The sequence below is a fragment of the Etheostoma cragini genome, chromosome 5 (genome assembly GCF_013103735.1).
Source record: "Etheostoma cragini isolate CJK2018 chromosome 5, CSU_Ecrag_1.0, whole genome shotgun sequence".
Lineage (NCBI taxonomy): Eukaryota > Metazoa > Chordata > Actinopteri > Perciformes > Percidae > Etheostoma > Etheostoma cragini.
In genome coordinates, this window is record NC_048411.1 from 20,300,002 (window position 1) to 20,312,604 (window position 12,603).

The window sequence follows — 12,603 nt, forward strand, 5'->3', positions numbered from 1 at the left end:
TCAGTAGTGTATGTAAGAGCATTTCACATGTGTTTGTGAGAGGTAATTCTGAATAATGTCCCTGACGGCCCCTCATATCAAAGTGTCATTATATGTGCTGAACTAAACTCTTGTTGAACCTCTTTAAAGTGTTACTAAAACAGCTCCAGATCAGAGGCTAATCATATTTTTCAGGCACTCGCATACTCATGTTTAAATTAAAGATCTCAGCCTGGTTTGTTTCATTTCCATATCGACCTGAACTCTCTTTCTCCCTCCATCCTCCCCTGTCCTTCCCCTCCCTACAGGCGGATGGCAAGGTGGTTGATGGCAGCCTGCTGGGAGATGCCAACGGCGTCGAACCTGCGCCGGGCAGAATGAAGGATTCTGGGAAGTGGCAGAAGCCGCGGTTCTCTCGGAAAGCTCTGATGAAGTGTTGCCTGGTTAAATGGATTATCGCCAGTACACAGCCACAGGACAAAGGTGAGAGAGAGGGGAAAGATTGACATGTTGGTTTGATGGACAATGTGGTGAATGCACAACAAGTGTGGATAACAGTGTTTGAATTGATTGCTGAATTGATTGGATAGACCTCTGCTGACCTCCTGCGGTCCCTGTGGGCAAGACTTGTGACTCATTGTGCCTGGCAGGTGACCTCAGTGTCAAGTAGAGATCATTTAATGGCAAACACTCATTTATCAAATGTCTCTTCAGCCTTGGTTCACCTTTAAAGATTTAGTGTGTAAGTCTTTTTAAATAATGAATATCAGTTACATTCAAGCCATTGACAAATTAGTTATTACAAAGCTAATCAAGATTTCAGCTCCACAAAACTCTCTATGTATTTCTGTATGGCTATGTTTATGAAAGGGTGTATTCCGGCGACTTTCGCGAACAGAAGCTCGTGTGAAGATAATTCTTCTGGAAGGAACTGTGTGGAGGAGAGGTGTTGGGTGGTGCGCGATCACAGAACATTTGTGTCATGTGGGTGCGTTAACAGTGTTGTTATTACTTAAAATACCTCTTGGGTCAAACTATGCACTATAGCTTTGATAATCTCTCAACATAGACCTGAAATACTCCTTCTACCTTCCTCTGGGTCTCTTTCAAACTACCTGATCATTTCTGCCTCTTATAAGCACTAAAAGACTAATCAGGACTCCCTGGATGTTTTCCCTTATCTTCTTGGATCCAGTCCTGGTTTGTTGATCTACTTAGTCTCAGTGCTCCACCCAGTGGTCCATTTGTAATCGTGCACATTCATTCTCTAGTGTGCCGGGAGATGTATGAAGTGATTTTCAGTGAAATTGTACATACAGTATATCTTCAAAGCTCTCAGTGTTGTTCCATGCTGAGATAAAGTCATACTTCAGTCCACAGAGGCTGCCGTTATTATCAACTTTTTATTACAGCCTCTTGTCATATTTTTGCTGACGAGTTATCACTTATGACACAGAACAGCTTTATAGTTTTATATAACACATCAGTAAATAGATTTCAATTATCCCCTACCTTTTTTTTACCTTTCCTACTTTTTCGTGTCCTTCCCTGCCCCCTCTTTTTCTTTACTAACTCCTTGATTCCCTCTCTAGTACTCCCTGTTCTTGCTGGCCTCTTACTTTCCTTTTCCTTTTATTTTGTAAAAAACAAAAACCAGACACATTATTTTTGATCTAAAAACAGCTTTGAATAAATGCCATATCATTAAAAAGCAAACAGGCTCCAGAGAGTTTTAATTAAACCAAATAAGGCGGATGTGTGTGATTGTGACCTATCTTCAAAGGCCTGCTCAGCCTCAATGTAACATGTAATGGTACTCTAGTCTAGCAGGTCCCTGAAATGTGAGAGCTAGATCCAGTTGTATAAGACCTACCTTTGTGGCTCATCATTCCTGTCATGTTTTTCCTCACAGCCTCACAAGGAAACTTTGCACTTTGGCATTCCCAAGTGGCAGCAAGAGACAACTGCCTAAGTTTTTGAAAGTTTAAAAGTTGTTTTACCCTCTGGAAATGCTACTGTAAAACAACCAACAGACAGAGAAAGGAAATTAGGGTTATGATGGGATCTAGCTTATCTCAGTGGTGTCAAGGGAAGAATGATTTAGTATTATCGGTGGGCAAACCCTCACCTCAGTATTGGCCAGCATCCAACCGATTAAGGGATTTGACGAATTGACGTTATTTGCACCTGCTAGGCAACTAATAATTATTTTTATCAAGTAATTGGTCAGTTATTTTTCAAATTAATTGTTTTAATTATGTGCAAAGTTGAGAACACAGAGGTCCTGGCTGTTGTGTTGATGGTTTAATGACTAGAGGATTTAACGTACCTTAACTAGATAGAAATTACATATCGTGTTTTTTTTTAATATTTGAAGGATCATTTTGATAATATTTAGGGTCACTATCTTTAAATGTGACTTTTTTCTCAAGATCATGTGGTGGCATTTAATGCTTCTATTGGAAAGTGATGCTACAATGATTAGAGAGTGAAAGAAGGAGAATGACGTGCAAGAAAGTGAAGTCCACGGTCAATGTACTGGGAACGTAACGATTTACCATAACCATCGGGACGCTTTCAATGTGGTTTTAGGGAGGAGAAGAAATTATTTTTAAATTCCTCCACCAGACTGCTAATCCAATTTACAGAACATTTGTGTCATGTGGGTGCGTTAACAGTGTTGTTATTACTTAAAATACCTCTTGGGTCAAACTATGCACTATAGCTTTGATAATCTCTCAACATAGACCTGAAATACTCCTTCTACCTTCCTCTGGGTCTCTTTCAAACTACCTGATCATTTCTGCCTCTTATAAGCACTAAAAGACTAATCAGGACTCCCTGGATGTTTTCCCTTATCTTCTTGGATCCAGTCCTGGTTTGTTGATCTACTTAGTCTCAGTGCTCCACCCAGTGGTCCATTTGTAATCGTGCACATTCATTCTCTAGTGTGCCGGGAGCTGTATGAAGTGATTTTCAATGAAATTGTACATACAGTATATCTTCAAAGCTCTCAGTGTTGTTCCATGCTGAGATAAAGTCATACTTCAGTCCACAGAGGCTGCCGTTATTATCAACTTTTTGACGATTTGACGAATTGACGTCATAAGTGTAATAAGCCGGGCTCACTGTTTGATTAGCTGGCTCTGTGGGTGCATTACATTATGAAATACATGCACTCACCATGCAAATATTCCCTTGTGTGCATGATTACATGACATGGATTTACTGAGAATAACAGGCAAGATTATGCTGCAATATATCCATTGAATCCATTCTGTCATGTTTCATTTTCTTCTCTTTAATCTTTGATTTTGTTCTTTGATGGATGTGAGCTCTGTTCTGCGTTGTTGTGTGTTGCATGGTGTCCAGTGTCCTCTAGTGGACAGAGGGGATGTTACATAGCTGCTGGGGAACAAGAGCTTTAGTGTACTTCATGCAGGGCTTCATCATGGATTTACATTTTTATCTCATCAGGAAAACAATAAAATTGTTGAGAAAGATGAAAACACATCAAAGTTAAAACATCTTATATGTGTCTGGGTTGTTGAGACTATTGTTTATTGTGTGTGAATTAAAGATTTTTGTGTCGATATGATGGAAAAGGGACAGTAAGTTTATGTCTGTACATGTTGTGTGTGGGAATCCATAAAAAATAACTGAACCTGACATGCCTTGAGTGACTCGTCAAAATACTTTTTTTCGATGCTGTGAGTAATATCTTGACTCACTTCCAGATATAAATGAAGCAGATTGCGTAAAATAACCTAGCCAGTCTCTGGGTAATGCAGATCTAAATTGTAACTGCCACAATCATTCTTGCAACAAAACTAGATTTATAATAAGTCTATCTTTTAAATTAGTACATTGTTCCTTATACCAGAAAACAAAATGTCATCAGTGAAAGGTCAACATTAAGTGAATACTAGATTACTAGAGGAGTAACTTAGTATTTGATGTAATGTAGTAAAGCAGGTAGTATGCACTTGGTTTTTATACTTATTGTGTTTCCACAACAATGTTATTGAGTAAATCTACTGAAATGTGTGAGACGAGAAGGCCGAGGTTAAGGCATGTACAACCTGGTTGTATAAAAACAACCGGTACATCTTTGCCAAGTGCAAACCAGTACAAAAGGCATTGATAAATTGATGGGGACGGTCACGTTTTTTTCCAATCATAGAAAAATGTATTATAAGCAAAGGGAGTCTTAATTGACCTAAGACCCTAAAACTCCTCTGGTGGGCTCTTAACTAAAAAACAAATGGTCCCTAACGACATATACATAAGACAATACGGTTTTGAACACTGTCGGATTTTGCTTTACATTTTTACACAGTGGCATCAATCCCCAATAACTATGTTTCAGGGTGTATTAGGCAATCATGGGTTAATTTTACTAATCAGTGAGTAGAACTGATTTTTATCATATTTTTGCACCAGTATGATGGTGTATCTTTTTTTGTCAGGTAGGCTACTTGATGAATTGGAATAACTCCAAAACACAATCCTATATTTGTTACAGAAGCAGGTTTGACTTTTTTTTTTTTTTTTTAGTGCCGAGAGCTAGATAAGAAGATTGGTACCACCCTCTCTTAAAAAAAGATGTCTACTAAATATAAGACTGCAGCCAGTTAGCTTAGCACAAAGACTAGACACAGGGGCAAATAGATAGCCTGGCTCTGTCCAAAGCTAACTAAACATTTAATGATATCTTGTTTGTTTAATCCCGACAAGAAACATAAAAACAACACATGGTATGATGTGCCAGCCTACCTCTTGGCCAGGAGTAGTACTTATTGAAGAATGTAAACATAACTTTCTTTGTTTAAAAGAACACTCACACGATTCCTTTAATAGACTTTAATACTGTCACATAAAGTTACAAATAATGTAGAAGAGGATTTCATTACCCACCCATACTGCACTTGTGATTGTCTGCAGTGAGGTGATGGAGGCTTGCTTGTAATAATTTGTATAATTTACAGGCTACATAATTTGTATAGAGAGAGTGTGGCAGGAGTTATAACGTCATGCTTCTATGTGGCGCACGATGAGACAAGAGGAAGGGAGTGAGACAGATGGGGTTAAAAAATAGAAAAAAGGTGGAAGCGTGTGATGTGAAAGGTCGGAAGCTCTGCAGTGATGTTTGATCCCAACCTCTTTCATCTCTCTCTTCTCACCATGAAGTGGTGCCACAAACTCAAAAAGATTTTCAAATGTGGCCTCTAACAAAGACACACACACACACACACACACCGCTCTTACCTGTCACCTCTTCTATAGTGCCAGGCAGTTGTCTTTGTTGGCACAAGAGAGTCAGACTTACAAGCTTTGCTCTGAGAGGAGATTCCGTGAGCCAGAATTCAAACTTAGCGGCTCAGAAATTTAGAGCACTCTGTTAGCACTTACCTCACGACTGGGCATTCACGTCTATGAAAGCCTTTTAAAGTCTGGATCTTGGTCCAATCCAGGTAACTCTGGTATTTAAAGTATTTTACAGCAGCCTTTTAGCCAGTGTCAGCCTCATTGTTAAGGTAGTTCAGCTGCATTATGGGAGCTATGATGGCTGCTCTTTCTGTGGAGGCGAGGAGGCGACTCTCTCGTCCCAGCTGCCTCTCTCACTGCGGCCACAGTGCTGCCAGGTACCATCGCTCAGGTAAGCACACGTATAGTTTCACCTTCTGCGTCATAATCGTTTTTTCATTGATTCTTTTCTCTTCTCATTCACTCCATCAACTTCTTGATCTCTTATCAAACTTTCTCTTACTTCTTCTTTTCAAAGCAGTAATCCATAGGAGTCTTGTTTTCTTCGCGTTTGGTAGTGCCTTTGGTGATAAGGGAGCAGTGTTGGGTATTTGCACTTATTGTCCAACAAATCACTTTATAGTCAAACAGCGTGTTCAGGTCTATACAATCCTTTCCTCTGCAGTAGAAATTACAAAGATAGTTTCTGCAGTTTGCATTTTTTCAATCATTTTTTCAGTGTTGCTTAAACATTGAAGGCATTGCTTTTTATATTAGATTTTTACCGTAAAAGTAGTACGCCGTAACAACATCTACTGTAGTTAAGTGCAATGTTGAGGTACTGTTGAGGTTGGTTGAGATTAAGACCATGAACACATAATAACTGAGGTAATAAATTAAGGGAGAAATAGGTTAATTTTCTTATAGACTTCTATACAATCTACTTCTATATGGAGGCAGTGGAGTAACACCCTGCTGGAAAACAGAAAGAATGCAGTTATAACGCACCTACACATTGGCTTCAGTTTTCAGCCCTGAAAGTTGTAGAACATAATACATAGATGAATAAAAAGATCTCCCAAACTACCTAATCCTTAATCTACTGGAATCATTGTATGCTTTCACATTTCCTTCGTAAAATTGCTGCTATAAAAGAGTAATTTCTCATGATTTTTTAAAATGCCTCTACACTAATTTAAGTGGAATTTCTGTGTCTCTTCTCTCCAACTGTGATGCAAACGTGATCTTGCTGATGTGTGTGAAGAAACAGTCTGGATAATCTCTCCCTCTTTTTTTTAAAGATTAGTTTTTGGGCATTTTTAGGCCTTTGTTGACAGGACAACTGAAGAAATTAAAGGGGGAGAGATAGGGGGGCATGACATGAAGCAAATGGCCGCAAGTCAGATTCAAACCTGGCCCTACTGCATTGAGGAGTAATCCTCTATATATGGGCGCCTGCTCTAGCAACTGAGCTATGTATCTGGCCGCCCACTTTCTCCCTATTTACTGACTGTCAGCAGGCCCTGCCAAGCCTACCTTTTAAAAACCTGTTAGTGTGCCAATGGCCTGTCCTGAGGATGATCCTGCACACATAGGAGTTCATAAACTTACTACACTAGCACTGATATACAAGAGAACAAACTTAAATGCACATAAATGGACCCAAAAATTCAATCAAAGCATCACATAATGCCAAGATACCTACATGCAATGTGTTGTGTTGTGTTGTGTTGTGTGTGTTTTTTAGTGTGTGGTGCCTATCACCTGATCCACTCTCCTTTATAAAGTGGTGACAGAAATGTAAATTTGACCTTTATCCACTGTACAGACTTTCACCTATTGTTGTAGACTGGAAATAGATTTATGATTCTGTTATTGACGATTGATTTAGATTTTTCTGGTAAAGTGTAAGAAGCAGAGAAGAAGAGGAAGGGAGCTCCACCACCACCGCCTCACCACAAAGATATTGATCTCTCTTACTCTGGCCTCCCATTTGTGTCTCCTATCTTCAACCAAGTCAATGCATTAACACACTTGCTTTCAACTTTGAAAACACACACACACACACAGACACACACAGACACACACACACACACACACACACACACACAAACACACAAACACACACACCTCCGTTCCCATCTTATCTCAAGATGCATTAGCAAGTGCAGAGTCATCAGTTATCCTCTTCTGACCTGCTAAACACACAGTCACGCAACCACATGTACACACTCATGCTCAAATGCTTTGTTCATATTTTCCATGTTATCTACAGTATGACAAACTGTTGCACATATGCCAGGAATCATTAAGAATTTGAGACATTCATATTTTAATAATAAATTAGAATATTTTTCACAGAGAAAAAATAAAAGTGTTGAGGTGGAGTTCAAATGTCGAAAGGTGTCCCTGCTATTTCATCCGATCATTGTGTGCTAGTGTGTATGTGCGCATGCCTACACTACACACATTTGGGTAATTTAAATTAATTGGTGGGAATCTGAGTGCATAGTCAGAAGGAAATAGGTAATTAGCTTAATACTATCATAGAGGGATTACTGAGTTCAAATCCAGCCAGGGACAGAACATTTGTATTAAGCTACTGCTAACATTACTTTTTGGAAATCAAATACACAGATACTACAAAGAGATACAAAAACAACTACAAATATGCAAATACTACAAAGACAAATAGCAAACTAACTAAACTGAAAAGGCAAACAACAACAAAACGGTCACAAAGAGGCAAAAATAACCATCATGAGATGCAAAGCAACCAAAAAGAGAGCAGAACGACCACAAAGATACACAAAACAACGCAAAACAACCACAAAGAGATGCACAGACTATCGAGATATGCAAAATAACACACACACACACACACACACAAATAAATGCAAAACTTTTTCTTCATTTCATCCCAGTTCATTTTTGCTAAAAACAAGTGCTTTAAATGTGAGTCTTAACAAATGTGTACTTATTTTATAAATATGTGCTTTAAAGCTTAACCAGCCCCTGAAAGAGGTGGATGTGGTGGAGAAAGGAGGGACACTTTGGAGCAGGAAAGAGGAGTCGAGCAGAGGGGAAGAGAAAGTCTGTGGCTGGCCAAAGTTATGGAATGACAGAGTAGATAGAGGGAGGGGGAGGAGGCGGCAAGCTCCGGGGCGCAAAGGCCAATCAGATGGACAGACTGAGAAAAAGGAGGAGTGTGGTGGAATAAGGAGAGAATAAGACGGACAGGATGGGTGGATGATTTAGGGTGGACAGGGCCTTTTAGTTTTAAACCTCAGCTGGTGTGAGCGCTGACTAAGTGAGGTGAGGGAGGAAAAGTGGCAACCAGAAGCAGTAACAGATAAATTCAGATAGCTGCAGAGAGATGGGAGTGATGGAAAAGTATGTGTGGAGGAGGTAGACACCAGGGGAGGATGTTTCATTCCCCACAGCTCCTCTCAGTTTCTCAGGATTTCCCTCTCTGGACACTGCTACTGCTGCTTGAAGTGCCTTCTCTCAAGGGCCATACTCCATTCCATATCTGGACCTGGATTTGGACAAGCAATGAAGTGGACCAAATCAGACGGGATAGTAATGCCAAACCTAAATTTAACTATTTACGGTTAAATTAAGTCAGTACTGAAAGGTGTTTGGTGGACCAAAGGATTACTGACAGAAAAAGTGGATATTTGGCTACATAAGTAATGCCTTATCAATTTTTTATTATTGTTTGGGCACTGCAGCCTTGTTCTACACAGTTTTTACTTTGCATGAATTTTTATTGTATCTTGACTGACAGGTCTGTTTTGAAAACAATATCTCATCCTACATTGTGAGCGGATGGTGCAGATGTTAGAAGGTCAGATTGTCCTCGGCTTGCAGATAAAGAGTATTTACGATATGCCCTTGTTGATCATGCAGTTGGTGCATAAATGGGGTAATTACAGTTACTAATGTTGTTTTGCCGTTTTAGGGCATGGAAGATGAGAAGACTTTGGCATTTCATGTTCTGTATTTCAATAAGTCGTTTGTGTTTACCTGGACTTTCTCCCACCTAATGGGAGCAAAATCGTGTAAATGGACATTGAATTCTTTGTTTTCCCAAAAGACATTTTCATCTAAAACCAAGATGTGATTCATGAGCGTAAACTATGACGTGAGGACTGATAATAGCTGTTTGGATTAACAGGGTGCGCAGTAACTTGTGTCTTTGCCATTCTGAGCACCGGAGAGTGTGTGCTGGAGGAAAGTCTGGAAAGTGACGCTAAACGTCTCCTTTAATGCACCGTAATAAATGGCCCATGACACAACCCCCATTTTCCCTCATGAGTCTAGAGAGGGAGGTTTCCCATATATGTCGGCTTCCACATATTTTCCACTTCAGCATCAGTGTTGACATTATCGAGCAGCCTTCGTCCAGCCCGCTGGCCTGGTTCTCATGCTGTCTCCTGGGCCTGGAAACAAACCCATGCAGTCAGCTAACAACCATACTTGATTACTGTTACTTCTTGGGTCACCTTTGTTGAAAACACTTGTTGTTGACTTGCCCAGCCCAGTGTTACTCGTATCGGCCCAGGCTTCCTTTCATCTCTCCCCTGGGCCAGGCCTTCTCGTGCAGGCTTGGCCCTAAGTGGGCAACCCCCTGTCCGGAAGTCATGGGGATCCAGGGCATGGAGCTGTTTGCCATCGGCGTTGTCATCATCCTTTTCATGGCAGTTCTCAAGCAGTTTGGCATCTTGGAGCCCATGTCTTCATTTGAAGGTAAGGACCCACCTGATGATGACTCACCACTTTAACCCTCTACATTTACTGTGTAAGCACTATACACATTTGAAAAATGCTTTATAACATACTATAATGTACGTAGATATAAGAATGTTTTAAATTGTTAGTTAATTTTTAAATAATTACGTCTGCAATGAAGACACGTTTTATTTTATGACAACTTAGTTTTACTATGTTATCACTCATTATCTTTTTATACACCAACAGGATGAGTTATAGTTGTTAACAAATACATTAATAAACACTCTACTTAAAACTTCATTATAGTATGTTATAAACCACTTGTTAAATGTAAATATTTGGCGTATGAATGGTAAATAGAGGTAAAGTGATGCCCTTCAAGTTTTATAATAAACTCTACATGTTATAGAAACATTTTGGTTAAAAACAAATGGTGATACACCAAATAATGAAATGTCTTTTAAACACAATTGAGTGTCTGAAAAAACATTGTCACAAAGCTTAAAAAACAAAATTGCAAGCCCTAACCCTTGTCAGCTCTCTATTATGTAATAAAGTAAAAATAAACATTACTAAAATTTAACATTGTACTATGGCTACAGTAGCATGTGTTATTATTTTTGAAGCATTTTGTATAATATTTGAAAGTTCTGGACTATCAGATAGATTGTGTACATTTGGAACAGTAAAAGAAACATCAGATGTTGCTCTCTGAACAATGCCGTTCCCTTTGATTAGAATTTTTGAATGAAGGCCAACAAGTCAGAGTGCCCTGCAGTCAGTGTGCCAAGACACAAACAGCAGGAAGGCACCAGTCGGCACATTAGTGCTTCTTATATGGCTCTGGATCATAAGTAATAAATTCAGCAAAAAACACCAGTAATGTCCTTTCATGATTTAGCAGCACCCCCCCACCCCACCCCCTTCCTGTGGCCGGGCCTACACCCTGGTTTAGCATTACTTCACATCAATTATACATGCAGTATCGAACCGGCTTTCTCTGAGGCCGCCTAAATATGGAGCCTGACGTACTCCTCCAGGACCCTGAAGGACACTGGCCATCCCTCAGTAGCCTCCGAAATTCTCATCATGCATCCTCAAACTAGATTTTTGCCTCTTTCTGACTTCCTCATCCTCCAGTGGGACCAATTTACTGAATGCAATACATTCTTTAGACTAAGTATCTTAAAATGTTTGTAAAATTTTAGGAAAGATACAATGAAAGGGAATTTAGAATTACCTTCCACCTTTGTTGAGCAAAACAACATTTTATACTTTAATAATGTAGAGAGTTAAAATTGACCTCGCTTAGAAGAACGGAGAACAGTTGACAGTTTTTAGAGTTTTATTTAATGAAATTTGAGTCTTTTTGAGATCTTGGCTAGCACCATTATATTCCCTTTAATCTAATTAGATTAGAGGTCTAATATTGCTTTAACATGCCATGTGTTGAAGAAGTGATTGTCACACTCTTTCTTTCTTATTCTTCTGAATCAGTTAAAAACAACTCTGGTGTGTGTGTGTGGGGGGTGGGCATCCTACTGGTGTAGTGATCTTTCATACCATGAAGGCCAACTTTCATTATCATACGTGGCATAATAACAAACAAACATACAAACAATAAAAACAGTCATTTGAAGACAATAAAGTACTTGATACTGCTGTCTGATGAAGGCAAAGCAGATTTTTTTATACTGCGTACCCAGATTTTCCACATCTAGCATCAGCAGAACATTAGAAGTCCTTAATCAATCAGCATCATCATTGCAGTTTATTAGATGCATTATTTATATTATCAGCCCTCAAGAAAAAATGCTTTGATATTGAAAATACACACATTGACAGGACTTGTGCATGTGTGTGTGTGTGTGTGTGTATGTGTGTGTGTGTGTGTGTGTGTGTGTGTGTGCATGTATCCACATGTGTGTACGTGTTTGACGTGTGTAAGATCTAGTTCAATGATCTGATTGAAAACTAACCCGCCGGCCTTTGATTGTTGTTTCAGTCCAGTCTGCTCTGATGACGATTTTGGATTAAATCCAACTTGGTCCTATTTTGGGAAGATATCTGATGCCAGAGGTAGCCTTGTCTTTTAGAGATGTATTTTGAGGTTCTCTGAAACCACTATCTGGTATTTTTACTCCACATTTCACTCTGGTGCGGTGCAGGATATTTTAGTGATGAGTAAAATCAATACACTGTACAGAGAGGAGGAGGAAATTAATAGTTAAATTATTTTTTTGTGACCTGTTTGCTAATTTCCATGTTTGTCAAAAATATCTTTTAATCCAATGGTGGAATGTAACTAAGTACATTAAGTACATTTACTAGTATTGTACTTGAGTACTTTGTACAATTTGATGTACTTTACTTGAGTAATTATACTTCTATACTATGCTGTATTTTGGAGACAGATATTAATACTCTTAACTGCACATTTGTTTTAAAGCTTTAGTTACAAGTTCCTTTGCAGATTCAGATTTTATGAATGTGAAATATAAGTCAACTAAGAAAACATGATCTATTGTTAAAGGTCAACCCAGCAGTATAAAATATAATTAAAATCATGTCCACTCTTACAAGCTGCAAAATTGACGTGATGTACACAGCAATGTGCTAAAGGAGCCCTGGGTTTAGGCT

The 12,603-nt window shown here is 39.1% G+C and overlaps 1 protein-coding gene across 5 annotated transcripts in view; it reads left to right on the forward strand.

The window, feature by feature from the left end:
• The window catches only part of kcnip3b (Kv channel interacting protein 3b, calsenilin), a 38,679-nt gene that overhangs the window by 15,102 nt on the left and 10,974 nt on the right, over positions 1-12,603 (forward strand). For 2 of the 5 annotated variants that reach the window (XM_034873148.1, XM_034873150.1), the window contains exon 2: positions 288-462. In XM_034873148.1, coding sequence (XP_034729039.1) covers positions 288-462 — 175 coding nt within the window. Of the gene's footprint in view, positions 1-287; positions 470-8,450; positions 9,979-12,603 lie in introns of those variants that run through there. The other 3 variants (XM_034873152.1, XM_034873153.1, XM_034873149.1) reach the window with 2 other exon arrangements.